This window comes from Pagrus pagrus (assembly GCF_965226575.1).
Source record: "Pagrus pagrus genome assembly, chromosome: 11".
Lineage (NCBI taxonomy): Eukaryota > Metazoa > Chordata > Actinopteri > Spariformes > Sparidae > Pagrus > Pagrus pagrus.
The window spans coordinates 14,367,040-14,381,832 of record NC_140195.1 but is presented as its reverse complement, the minus strand read 5'-3'; the positions used below and the strand labels follow the sequence as shown (position 1 = coordinate 14,381,832).

The window sequence follows — 14,793 nt, the reverse complement described above, 5'->3', positions numbered from 1 at the left end:
ATCATTGATGGACACACACTGGCAGAGGTGGAAGGAATACTCAAAGCTTGTACTTAAGTAAAAGTGTCAAAACCACAGTGTAGAAAAAGTCTGTTACAAGTAAAAGTCATGCATTACATTTTTTTACTGAAGTAAAAGTACAAAAGTATGAGCATCAAAATATATTTTTCCAAGTAAAAGTACTCCTTACGATGAATGGTAAATGTTCTTAGTTATTTTCTACCACGGCATAATGGTTACAATCACAGGAGCGTGAAAATAGACTTCTTTAAAAACCATAAGTGGGTAATTCTGTTATTTTCCCAGGGCAGGAGAAATGGGAAAGACTGCAGCAGGCCAGCTGTACGACACATTCAAGTCGTCCTCAAAAAGCACTAATTCATTTAGTCACTCATTCGTCTTCCCTTGAGTCAGTTTATTGCAAAATTCATCATCCAATTGACATTTGAGCCTTGACAATTATCAGTTTTTGTGGCTTTTAATCTATGAAGGTTTTATTGTAGCTGTTGCTTTACTCTTCTTAACATCCTTGTCAAATGTAGTTCTCAGGCTTTAAAATCATCCTCCCACTCTTTCAGGACACCAACAGACAAGAATATGCACACTGAGGTCCTGCGCTCAATCACCCCCACCTCTCAAGTTTTTGGCCAGTGAAGGATATACATGATTTCGATGGGGTCCATGGTGATTGGCTCGAACATGCTGCAGTCACACTTGTTGTCCACCACCACCATGAAGAGATTACTGCTGGGGATCTGCTGGATCACAAAGGACCTGCCAATCACAGAGCAAACAGCCAGAAACAAAGAAAAAGATGAGGAAGGAAGAAGGGAGATGAAGCGAGGGAGGGTTGAGTGCTGGATTGGCAAGTAGACAAGGCGCACGGGTATGATGTAAATTTCCATGTGTGTGTCGGAGAATTTGTGTTGAGAGTGTTCGCATTCTCCTGTGGCAGAGGGGGGAATGCACTGAAGAGACTCCACTGGACGCATGTCAAGAAGATGACTTGTCTCACTGCCAGCTGTCAATAAACACACAGAGACAGACTCACACCAACAGACTCACATAGAAAGTATACACTAACCCCCCCCCACCCCATCTCTCCCCTCCCTTCTCTTTTGTCTTTGTTATATCCTATCCAAGGCGAGCACCAATGAAGTGTTGCCGAATATAAAACACTCCAAAGGGAGACAAATGGGAACCACACTTTTGTGCTCATAGCTTCCCATGGCTGTGTTTTACTGGCCTGAGAGATCAGGCCTCGCCTCGGCCTCAAGGCCAGTGATTTATGACCGTGGATGAGCTTTATGAAGAAAAGAGGCCGTAAAGATGATCTCTTCTTTCTGTCACCCTTTCTTTCTTTATCTCTCGCTTCTCTGCCTCCCTCTCTTCTGCCGCAGCTGGGTGATTTATTGAGTTCACCGTGAGGCATTTATCAGACACGTATGAGAACATGCACGTCTGACTGAGTGAACACACACGCACAGAAATACTGTACACATGCATACCCTTTCTTAGCGCTTGTGAAGAAAAGAGGGAGAGACCTGATCCCTTTAAACAGACCTAGTATCAGGAATATCTCCATCCTTAATTCAATACTATGACCAATTTCATCTGACCACAAACAGCATCTGATCCCAGAGTAGCACCAATCCACCGCAACCTAATACAGCCAGCCCACCGTGACCAACCAAAACCAACCAAACTATCACAGCAAATAGGCAAAGCCAGATCCAATCAGGGTGAATTAGGACCTGCTGATGTTTAATAATCCATGCTCACCCCTGCACAGCGCCGTGCCGGCCCAGCTCAGCCCGCTGATAGAAAGCAGAGCAAGTGTTCTTGGAGAAAAGACTTAAACACATCCTGACAGCACAGCTGCTGGCCTTGAACATACCCAGCACTGGGAAAGGGAGCACTACACCACATATGGATGCACACACACAAGGATGTGCGCACTGTGCAAACAGACAGACACTGATGCATACTCTCTCTCACAAACAGACGGACGGTAAAGACCGTGTCGTCTTCTTGACATGGTCTCCTAGCGCTATGGATCCCTGTGAGAGAAACGAACGACAAAGAAGTCCGATATGTTGAGAAAAGAGAGAACGGCACAGTCAGGCAGTGAGCGACACACAAGAAAAGATAAAGCAGAGAGAGAAAAAGAAGTAAGGATTTAGAAAGATGTAAAGTATAAAGCTGTTGTTCTGTAGCAAGAGATAAAGACACACACAAAGAAGTGGTGACATTTCTTCTTCACGGGTTCTGACGAAACATTTCACACAGTCTGTAGCTGAAGCTGATATAAAGTAGAGCTTATCAACACTTTTTGATCGCAGAGAAAAATGCTTTATCTTTGCAGTGTCGGCTGTACTTAAACTCATAATATTTCACAATGCATTATGTTTCACACATGCTTCTGATGCAGAACAGTAGCAACGTTTTTTCTGCCTTTCATAGTAAAATCCGTCTGAGCTAGGGTTTGGTGAAATGCAGTGTTTTTGTGTGTGTGTGTTCTGTAGAGAATGTTCACATTTTTCCAATGATTTAATCGTTGCATAACTAGCCATAACCATAACTGCACGCACTGTATGGTTTTAAGAAATACCTGTCATCGCAGTTGGGAAATTTGACCAGTAATTACTATGTGTAATTTAGCAATTACTTATTCAATGAGTTGAAGTTGCTCCAATAAAATCTCAACAAATGGACTGGCGAGCTTTCAGAGCAATGCTTTCATTTTGTTTCCATTTCTCTTATTAGTTTTGGAGAACATGGGCACCATGATTCCAGGTTTCTCTTCTTACGGCCTTTTTACACATTTTACATGATGCCAAGACACAAATTAAATTTAGGGGGACTATATTTGAAATGTTGAAATGATTTCTGGATTTTTACCTTTCAGCTGCTGTTGACGCAAATGCAGCTGAAAGCTTATAACCAGAGTTGGAAGGGTTTCTTTAAAAATGAATTCCGATAGTTACTAATTACCTGTTAAAAAATGTAGTCAGTAACATATCTAAGTATCGCAATGTTAAAGAGATGTAACTTGATTACTTTCTGTTTCTTTTGGGTGACTTCAGTACCAAACACATGCAAATAAATACCAGAGAAAATCTTAATAACAAGTATTCTGTAAAAATACACACTTGTGTATTCATCAGTCGGGCAAGATGAGACTGATGTTGTGTTAGACTCATGAAGTGTTGTCCTGTGTGTGCATGTGCATTGTTACAGACTAGTATTTCATTATTTATTTTAAAATTGGAATCCTGTTAGTAATCCTTCTAATTACATCTTTCTTTCTGTAACTTTACCAGAATAGTCACCTTTTTTTTTGTATCCTAATTATGTAATCCCGTTACATGTATTCTGTTTCTCCCCAAGCCTGCTTATAACAAAGGCTGAGTAACGTAAGCTATGAAAAGATTTAAAAATAGAAACATCAAATACAAAAATATGGGATATTTCATCAAAAAATGTCAAAAGCGGACTTTTTGCTATGAAAAGTTAGACAGAAAACTGAAAAATAAACCTTAATTCAACATGTAAAAACACTTAAAGCACATAATAACAATTTTAAAACGATTATTGATACTAAGATATAAATGTGCATCAGGGAGTGCCCATAACTTTTTTAATTACCTAACTATTTAATTATAAATGCTGTCTCTGTAAAGATTGTTTTTTTTGGTACATATATCATAGAATGACTTCTCTTCTGCAGGTGTAGAATTAAATCTGATTTAAAAGCTGGATTAAAGAAACAAAACTTTCCTTCTAACACGCTGAGAGTGACAACATCATAACATGCACAACTATAGAAATACCGTGATTATTTATGTGACCCAGAACAAAAAGATATTTCAAGAATCTATACCAGATGAAACCACGTCTACACATCTGAGTGTAGCTCTGAAACTGTTGCTCGTTGCGGCTTTGAACCCCTCTCATTTCGGGACATTGCTCATCTGGGACGGTTGGGAGAAAGAAAAAGAGCACGGGGAGCTGTAGGATATATGGCTGTGAGTATTGTTGCTAATAGTCCCCTTGAAGACCTTCTCTGGTTATACACACGACACACTCTTTGTCCCAAATCTCATATTACAGTCTAGAGAAGCTGGCAACACATTAATGGAGGTTAAATCATCCTATAGGGCCACTTAAGCTATTATATCATCCACCAGATTTCATTGTTTCTTCTGCTCTGTCAGTCTGTCTCACCCATCAGGAAGTCGGGGACAAATACAAATGCCGATGTCACGCACACACGCGTGCACACACAGTCATAATACAGTAAAGAGAGGTTTAACAGGCGAAAGCTTAGGGTATATTTCCCAAAGCATATAGCCGCACACACACGCGTCTCGATGAAAATATGAGAGAAAAGGGCCTCAGTCAGCCTGTAACGTGAAACAGATGTTTATCACCAATATCCTCTATTACTAATATGAGCTATAAAAATCCACATAACTGAAATAAAAACTCCATTTCACTTTGTCAAATTCATTGTGCTTTAAAAAAGATTTATTTGAAGGTGGCATGTTGCTCAAGGCGCACAGTCCTGCCCGCTAATCTGGCTCTGGTGTCATCAATGGAGATGAGGCAATTCTTCTCTGCAGCACGCTTCTCGCAGGCGGGTGGGAAGGTGGGTCTGAGTGTGTGAGAGAGGGTGCTGTGTGTGTGTGTGCACGTGTGTGTTTGGGGTCTGACTGCATCCCCGACCGCATTTTACTCCTAGCACCCAGGGCAGTGGTTACCCTGCTGACCTTGTGGGGCTTTACCGGCAGCGGACACACAAGGAAAACACACACACATACACACACACACACACAAACACAGGGTTCTGAGCTTCCCTGGCAGCTCCACAGCTGGGAGCAATGAAGGGCCCATTGGAGGGATCCAGAGAACACCCCACAATTGCCTGACAGAAAAGCCCAAATTGTTAATGGGGACCACACTCATTTTCCCATTTTTAAAGGAAGCCTTTTTTCCACCTCTCTCACTCATCTCTGAATGCCTCGTGTTTCATACTGCAGGAGCAGAGAGTGAGTGTCTGCGTGTGATGGATTGCCTGGATAAAAGCGTTTTCATCAGACAACAAATGATTTAAACGTGTTCCTCATTATCAGGGATTATGGAGATTAAAACTATTTCGCAATTATCAGTGTTAACAGGATCATTTATTTTCCAGTGTTAGCTTATTTTATGGCACGTAGCAGCGAGCTGACATAAAAAATGCTTTTTTGTGACAGCAGACAAATATTTATTGTGTTGTTGTTAATATGTTTTTCGCACGTCCGTGTGTCTCATACTTGATGCAGCCGTCACAGTCGAGGTTGCCTGTGTTCTCTTTGATGGTTCTCTCAGAGATGAAGGCCGGGTACTCTGTGTCACATGGAACCTGCGTGGTCCGACCCATCCTCTGAGCTTGAGGAAGGAAGAAAGGAAGGAAAAAAGAAAGAAAGAAAGAAAGAAAGAAAGAAAGAAAGAAAGAATGGAAAGAGTGAGACAGTCATAAAACATCCATTTCAAAGTCAAATATATATTTAAAATACTTATGCAAATAGATTGTAAGCAAACACACCACATCCTTGCAAATATACACGTTTGAAAGAAAGCAGCACTTCTGGACCGGAGCTGCATCTCGTCCTGATACATTTCCAGAGTAAATCTAGGCCAGACATTTATGCAACATTGCTTGAACTCTCCTGCCACCCAGAGGTTTTAAACAAGTCTGCAGGATGGAAAAGTCCTCTGTTTCAGTCAGTGCTTTTGACGCTGGCTTATTAAAGCAGCTACCGATATAATCCAAATTTGCATTTAAAGACATGTTGTTTTATTTTTCAAGTTCGGCATTGGCACAGATTTCTAAAGATGGTGGATTATGTGTGTGATTCAAATGGAGCGGTTTAATTAGCAGTGCAGCATTATTGCATGAAAAACGTGTGTGTGTGTGTGTGTGTGTGTGTGTGTGTGTGTGTGCATGTGTGTGTGTGTGTATGTGTGTGTGGGGTTGTATATTAACTACGTGCATGTGAGAAATGCAGCCTACACGTATAAACGTCTGGGATTAGTTCAGGCTGAGAGGCTGTGTAGATTGGGTTACGGGCTGCTAAATTGGGGTGTTTCAGCTGTGTGTCACAGGCCTGTGTCTCTATTGTAAAAAGATATAGAAAGTGCTGCTAAGACCTGAGGCTAGCCAGCTGTGAAATTGTCTCGACTGCTTGGCGAGCAGCGATGGCCAGCTTCACTTCATTCGGGATAAGAGTGCGCAGGGAAAGCATTTTATAGACTTTCATTTTGTGGTTCTTTCTCTCTCTCTCTCTCTCTCTTACCCCCCTCTCTCACGTTCACATTGAAATATTTTCATATTAGTTTTGGCTGGAATTAATACTACATTGTGATGCTGCTTAGTGAGGCTTTAATTTCAGACAGGCAAACAGTATTCAACACTCCATAAAGCAAAAGGCATCGCAGAATTCAGAGCTTGGCGGTAGTCATATGAGGATGTGTGTGCGCTTGTGGAAGAAAGTGAGACAGAAAAAGAAAGGAAAGACATAAAACCAGAGAGGGAGAGAAAGAGGGATAGACAGAGTGAGGAAAGAGAGAGAGAAGCCTTTAACTCCTGTTACAGAGCGGATATTGAGTCCCACCACTTCCAATATGACACACATCCTTACAGATCATAAAACCATCGAGTATAACCCCCTCTGGACACACAAACAAATACAAATATGCACACACACACACTCTCTCTCTAACTGAGGTCACTTGAGGTAATTCTGTGTTCTGCCATTTTTACTTTTAGGGTTTGGATTGTGCCTCTTTATTCTGTTTTTCCAGTGGTCACACTGACGCAGACCAGGGAGGAAATGGAGGGTAGATGGCGAACATGAAGACAGAAGGTCAGCGGTGAGAACACTGATTGTTTATTCTGTATGAAATGAACTTTGTTCCATGTGAACTCAAGCGTTTGTATAAAAAAACAGACAGCGTACGCGTCAGTGAATGTTTTCGTCGTTATTCTTTGAGAAATAAATACGCAAATGTGGATAAAAATAACATTTATGTTATGTGCATTTTTTACCTGAGAAGATGTGACATTTTAAAACGTTCTCTCTCTTCTTAGTGAGACAGCAACGTTTACTATAGTTAAAACAGTCTTTATGAAACTAAAAAATTAAGCCTTTTTTGTTTTTTGTTGCACATGGATATGCTGAGTGATAACCCTTGAGATAACATTCATTCAGTTCAAAACAATTAGAATAAAGAACAGTTTTCTGCTCTTTTTTGTTTTCGTGTTTTTTCTTTTTTTTTGTTTTACAAAAGAGGAAAACAATTGTTTCGTATCTTTTTCCATTTGGTTTTGGTTTTTTTCCAATGGTTATATTTGTTACTGAAATTAAAGACCATAAATAAATAAATATAAAAATATATATGGACCCATTTGACATGTAATTAACATCCGTAATAAATGCTGCTACTGAGACTTTTTGTGCAGGCAAAAATCAGCTTTTTAGTTGTAAAGGATTCTATTTAAAAAACAATTATACATATATATTATCATCATAACAACTTACAGCAAATCACAAATCACTTTTAGGTAAATCATCATTTTTGAACAGTGATTGTTATTTGAGGATTAAAATTATTTAGCACTTCATGTATCAAATATAACCAGTGATTGTAGAGTGATTTGAGCAGCTCTTATAGTACTTATTATACAGTGCTGTGTGCATGCATCAAATTCATTCGGTATGTACATAAACAGTGCTTTTTGTGTGTAAACTATCATTAAAATTACAGTATAAACTGTATACTTTTATATGAGTGTGCGCATGAGTGAGAGAGAACAAGCAGATTACTGAAGAGTGCGTCCTTACCTTTAGCTGTGAGGTCAGAGTGCCACCAGCTGTACAAGTTAAACTCGACCAGGAATCTAAATATGGAGGAGACATCGGCCATAACAATACACTCCAACACACGCTTATATAATACATACTGTAACTCCCTCTGCTGCATTCCAACCACGTTTTACATAAAAGATAAAAAGTTCCTCAACAACTATGGTGAGGAAAATGTTTATTTTAAAGAAGACATGGCACTGATATGAAGCCCTGCACATTGACACAGTCCCACCAGGTTTATATGCTCCTTAGATGCCTCATCAATCAAATCATGACAAACTTTTTTAAAAAGTGGGACTTAAATATCTTCAGAGAAATGTCAATTATTGGTATGTCTTTCAGACCATGCAGCTTTTGGCTGAATCTTAAATGTATCATGTGAGTTAAAGGGGCACTATGTAGTTTAGAGAATAAATTCAATTTAAATTGTAATATTTACAATATTAATGAGGTAAAACTCTAAAATATTTATTTTTTCCATAACTTAATAAACAAGCTGTCCTCAGAGGAAAAACACTGAAGCTAGAAAGTTGGTGGGAAATACAAACATATATAAAATATTTTATATAAATACTGTCATGGAAACGAAGAGAGTTTGTTTATTCAGTTTGTTTAGGCTGTGATGATCTTAAAACTACAGAGTGCACCTTTAAGTGGTGAATCAAATTAATAGCTAGACGCAAGCTTTTTTTTTTCCTCTTCACTCTTGTACGACTTGTCCAAAACAGTAAAATTCCTTCTCTCATAAATCACCTTGTGCATACAGATGATTGGGTTTTATTTTGTCCCTGCAGTTCTGATCTTACAAAGTTAAAAACTACAAAGCTTTGGACGTTTCTAACTTTTACATATCGTCCACTGACTCATACGTGATAATTCATATCTTAACTAAATAAAGCGCAGTAAAGCATGCACGGAAAATCAAACACATAAATCCAAAAATCACTAATATTTCAAAGACGAAACAACTTTCTGCACTGTGACGGCCTGTAAAATCCGCACAGACAAACCGAACCTCCCATGATGCACTGTGGCCACAACAGACCACCCAGGAAGACTCTGCAACCACGACATGGCATCAGAGGAGCACCCGCACAACAGGAAACATCAGGTAGCCATTACAGCTCGTGATCACTGATGACCGAGTCGTCATACATGTGGAGGAGCTCGTAAACAAACATACAGTTGATGTGCAGTCACAAACACACGGTTAACCTCATCTGACAGGGGAGGCCACCGTACGAGTCCTCAAGAGAGCGCATGTATGCGGCAAGCGTGTGCTGTTACAAACGGACAAAAGACACACTCACATACACAGAAAGTCTTACATGACAAGCTCAGTCACGATCCACTTCATGACGGAAAAGAAAGCAAAGTAAGGCTAAAGAAAAAAGAGAGGAAACAGCGATCAGACATTAAAGACACATAACATGTTCTTCCAGCTTTGCAAAGGTTGATCTGTGCAGTAAAAAATGCAGTACTCACATCCAACAGTGTGTGGCCGCTGTCACTGCTCTCTGAATAAACCCAACATAGAGCCTGGTAGTCATACAGAGTGACCCTGAGTAGATAAAGACAGGACAGAGAGTGAGACATCAGAAACAGAGATAAAACGAGGTAAAGATAGAGAGAATGTTTTCACAGATTTGACTTTAATAAGCAATGCATTTGTCAGGGAAGATACATCCCGGATAAGGTGATATAAGCCTTGATTCACACATTATCTCTACTATTACACGCCTGCGGGGCCTTCTGGACGGCTGTGTGGGAGCAGGAAGCAAAGATCCCACCTCTGCTATAACTGGTGCTTTACCTACGGATAATATATTGGATGGATGTGGCAAGAATGGGAAAAGGAAAGCGAGTGAAAGCAGAGAGCTTCCCCAGAGGTTCCTCAAAGTGATGTAGGAAGGTGGGTGTGTGTGTGCGCAGATGATTTGGGGATATTGGGGGGATATCAGAGGATTTAAAGGCTTAGTGGACCCTGAGGGTGTGAGGTCTGGGTCTGTCTGTGAGAGGTTATTGAAGGGGTTCCTAACACACACATACGCACGCACACCTACACACTGGACAGTCTTTCTCATAGCCTGTGGATAAGTCCCTATATACTTGACAATGCTTTGTGTGCAAGCATGTGTGTGATGCCTGAGTCGGCCCGGTCTATCCGCAGCCCGAGGCGACGTTCAAACCTCAGTCGCGGAACCGGTGACACACAGCTCCAACACACAGCCAGGAACCAATTAGCACTAAGCCAGGCCACATAATGGTGTTAGCAGCAAACTCAGACCAGTGTAATATCTGTCTATGAGTGTGTGGTTGCATAGTTGTGTGGACACTGTGTGAGCGTGGCCTTCATTTGCTCTGCATGGGAGCTTTTCATTGATTTCTCTTTCTATCGCTCGTTTGAAAAAAGATGGATAAACCTGAAGTAATTCAAAATAATCTGCGCACGTGCACGTCTTCATCGGCAGCCCCGACGCCGACGGATAAATCGAGGCTGGCAGCTTGTGTCAACTTTAAGTGGAACACTTTAAAACGTCTTTAATGTTTTTTAATCAAGACAAAAAAAACATGCCGCAACTTAGCAGATTTATTCCCAGCAGATGGCACTGGGTTAAGACAGATCATATTGGATTTATTAGTGTTAGAACCTATGAGCTGTATTACTCATCATGCTAATGCTTCACCGACACGGGTCGTATTATTCATTCATCATTTGTCGTCCTTAATTTTGAACAATCCCTCATCATCCGACATTTAAAGATTCAGCAAAGGCACTCGGAGGCCTCTTTGTCTTTTATGAGTGGGACTGTAAACTATTCGCTGTCAGCTTTTGAGCTTCATCCCGATGATAAACAGGCGTGGTTGTCGACTTGTGTGATGATTTGTCACCAGTGATTTTTATGCACTGAGACAGTGTGGCTAAAATCTCCTCGCCCACATCCCAAAGGCACAACTGAATGCTAATGCAACACTAGAAATGTAGTGGAGCTTCTATCTGAATGTAAATTAAACGTTGAACTGTGCAAGTTCTTAAAATGCCAAGATTTTTTAGATTAAACCAGTTTAACTCCAATGTCAAACTACAATTTGTGTCCGTCTGTGTCTATTTCTCTGCACTTCTGTTCTCTTAAACTGGGAAAGTTATCCTCCTGGGTTAAATTTCCAAATTAATGGCAGAGAGTCGCCACCCACCGCTCCTGGCGTTTTCCAGGAGACACAGCTCTGCAACAAGCGGTATATGCGTGAATGTGTCTACATGTGTGTGACTTCAAGTTTTGCCTAATTCCTTCGTTTCAGGAAAAGATTTGCTGTAATCCCCAAACGGAGAACTCTGCTGAGCGAGGGGTCGGAGTTCACCGCTGAATAGCTCAACACGATTGGCCAAGTTAAGAGCTGTCAGCGCAAGGGGAGACATGCTCTCATTCTGTGGCCTGCCTGATATTATGCACATACATTTACACATGCCTACACACACACACACACACACACACACACACACAAACACACACACACACACACACACACACACACACACACACACACACACACACACACACACACACACACACACAGACACTCAAACATGCACTTGTGCTGGCACTTATAAGTACAAACTCATACACCCACACACACGTGCAGTTTGAAATACTTACCTCTTGAAAGATCCCATCTGTAGAAGCTTACTCATTACAGCTCCCTCTGCTTCTCCAAAGAATTTCCCTGTCTGAGAAAAGAGGGTAAAGGGATTTGATTTTATTTAATAAAACAAGTCATAACAAAATGTAAATGTAAAACTAACATCCCCTTAAAAAACTATGTGTTTAAAATGCTAGAAGCTCTTACAGGTACAACAGTTGTCACTTGCAAAGTCCAGATCAAACTGCATGAGAGAAACTGTCAATTACCAAACCCTAAAGCATGCAGGCACCATCCCCCTGACATTGTTAAATGGTCCATGGTTTCCCTTTATCTGTTCTGGAAATGACCATGTGGCCAAGAGTAAACTCAGTGATTCAATAGTACTTACTGTCTTTTTAGGGACTGAACTATGAATGACATTTACCACACATTAAGCTTCCCACAGCACAAACAAATATTTGGTCATTTTCAATCTTACATGATGTTGCACAAATACATTTGAGGCAGTTTCTGATTGTCTGCAGAGAGAACAACCTTCTCTTCACCTCATCCTATCCAAATAAAAATAAAGAACCTGATGTAGGCCACAAGCCGAAACGCTTTGGTCTATCAGTTGAGTTCTTCATACAAGAATTGTTGTTGAGGTTTTTGACCTTTTCAGACATTTTGCCTTCTCCATGCACCTTGAAAGTGGCTGAAGTTAGGTTGCTATAGATCGTATCATTCGAGAAGCTTGATAAAAGACTTGATTGATTGACTATATTGTCCATTACCTTTATGTTATCAAGTAATTGTTTCAGCATAACAGTAAATTCAAGGAGTTTTCTCAGACTTCCAAGGCCCAATTCCCTCAACTCAGTGATCCAACACGGCACAGTTTGAGACACAGATCAAAGAAAACTACTGTTTCAACACTGAGAATTTTTATAATGAGAACTATTAGGCTTTACAGAGCTCACAGACAACATTAAAAAAGAGAGACAGCTTGAACATTTCTCAATTGTGAAAACAACTACAGGAGACACATGCAGACAGAGGAATGAATCCTATTTACTAACGTAAAGTAAAAAGAAATATCAAAAGAACTCTAGTTTCCATTCTTGGATGAAATATATAAATTCAACTACTTTCAGTGGCCCATGTCGTTTTATTTCTATTTTCAAAAACTTCCATTGCCTTGATTTTTTTCCAACGATCAAGGATTATAAGGACCCATGTGAACCCTGACCGACTAACATGATTCCTCCTGGCTGTCCAAACTGCTCCAGGCCAGGTGACGTCACGGGGAAAAAAGCTATGAAACCATCAGCATCCATTAGCCTTATCAGACTGGGACCGGGAGGGCGAGACGTACCCTCCATCCCTCTGCATTGTAATTTTCTTGACACCTGAGAGGCAGAGAATCCCACCAGCTGCACCTCACCCCTGAAACCTCCTAAAAACAGCTCGGATTTGCCTCAAAAGCCCAACTCAAGACCACTCGCAAGTTTAATACAAAATGTTGCCGGATCACATTAATGTTACCTTCTTAAGTCAATGGCACTTTTCACATGAGATGAAACAACTTGACATGCGGACCCTTTATCCCCCCATCACCTCCAAATTAAGACGGAATGAGGAGCCAGCGAGTGAGAGACACGTGAAAAGAACATGCAGGGGAAAGGAAGGGCAGTGACAGCCAGCGGACTGGCTTCTAGATGAGCCAAAGCTGGAGTGACAGCATGTCTGGTGACAGCTAAGCAGAGGGTATCTGCTGGGGCAGCACCATGTCTCCTTGAGAGCAGTCGAAACAACAATATGCATGAGACGTAGGAAGGATATTGTATAAAAAGGGAGGCAGATACATTTTTAGCTCATTGTCGGAGTTCAACATGTTCATTACTGACTCACCGCATGTACTCTGATGTGATCTTAAACCTCTCTTACATACAGTACAACTTGTATACTCGCACTTGGCACAATCACAATTGTGTCTATTAGGTTAGAAAGGTGGAACTTCAGGGTCCGGCAAATATAAAAAGTAAAACAGTTTGAAATGGCCCTGTCCTTTAAGGTCAGTTTGTTTATTCGGTTTATTCAGTCATGAGAATGAAGAAAGTTTGTTTAGGCATTAAAAAAAACAAAAAACAGTCAATGAAGATCTTTCTCTTCTGATTAAAATTTCTTCCCCAAAACAACATTTGTAACTTTAGGTCCTCTTATAAAATTGTATTTATAAGAGGACCTAAAGTTACAAATTGCTGAACAGGATACAGATAAATAAATGGTCTACATGTAAAACCATATAAATAAATAGCACAAAGTCCTCATTACATAAAGTAAAGCCCCGTTACCAGGAAAGCAAGTCAGTAACAATGGGTTTTAAGAAGTTTTGGAAAGCTGTGCACAGACTCAGCAGATCTGAGGAGGGGTTGACTATTCCAGAGTGACAGAGCCCTAACAGCAAAGGCACAATCACCCTTGGATTTTCAGAGGGCACAGAGAAGACTCACAGTAAGAGGCCTTGGTTGGATGATCTGAGTGGTCAAGAGGTGGAACGCGGATGCAAAAGCTTGGAAATGTTATGGAGTAGCCAGCCCATGTTGGGCCTCGTTTGTGATAAGCAGACAATACAATTCTGTACTGTGAATGGATAATGAATCAAAATACATTTGAAAATTACAACTATGACTACTTTCAAACAGAGTATTACACAGTCTCATCTGACTCTTTGTGTGTCGATGTCTTACCAAAGTATAGTCCTCTGCCACCAGAATGAAGCCGTTGTTGTCAATGAGGTAGCAGTTAATGTTCTGTAAAATAGAAAACAAAGTGTTATAAAAGCTGTGAGAAGCTAAAGCGACAAAAGCAAGGACGGTTGATCGGAAAGAGGAAGGCAGACTGACCTCGTCGTCACAGCTTATAGAGCATTTCCCATCTAATGCTGCACACTGTAAGATAAGAAAGTAGACGTCTGCATACTGTATCGACGTGTCACAGCAAATATTTGGGCTGTGTAGCCGAGAACATTGATTCCTTTTGTCAGCTGAAAACCTTTACTGTCGTCTAAAATCATTTTCAGATGAATAAATGGAAAGAAACACATTGATGACCTTTATGTGTTGAAGTTGCAATAAGTAAGATTAGGTTTATGTACTGTGATGCAGTGATACAGTATCTACTAAAGTTAGCATGCTAACCAGCTAGCCCCAGCCTGTCCTGGTTAGAAGCTCCTGCGCTAGGTGTGAAAACACCAACG

At 40.7% G+C, this 14,793-nt stretch overlaps 1 protein-coding gene across 2 annotated transcripts in view; it reads right to left on the bottom strand.

Moving 5' to 3' along the window:
* cacna2d3a (calcium channel, voltage-dependent, alpha 2/delta subunit 3a) overlaps positions 1-14,793 on the bottom strand; it is a 120,428-nt gene that overhangs the window by 1,787 nt on the left and 103,848 nt on the right. For both annotated transcript variants that reach the window (XM_084366107.1, XM_084366108.1), the window contains 8 exons: positions 14,441-14,485; positions 14,285-14,347; positions 11,570-11,640; positions 9,399-9,474; positions 9,242-9,294; positions 7,890-7,945; positions 5,319-5,433; positions 662-774 (listed from right to left, as the gene is read on the bottom strand). In XM_084366107.1, coding sequence (XP_084222233.1) covers positions 662-774; positions 5,319-5,433; positions 7,890-7,945; positions 9,242-9,294; positions 9,399-9,474; positions 11,570-11,640; positions 14,285-14,347; positions 14,441-14,485 — 592 coding nt within the window. The remainder of the gene's footprint in view (positions 1-661; positions 775-5,318; positions 5,434-7,889; positions 7,946-9,241; positions 9,295-9,398; positions 9,475-11,569; positions 11,641-14,284; positions 14,348-14,440; positions 14,486-14,793) is intronic.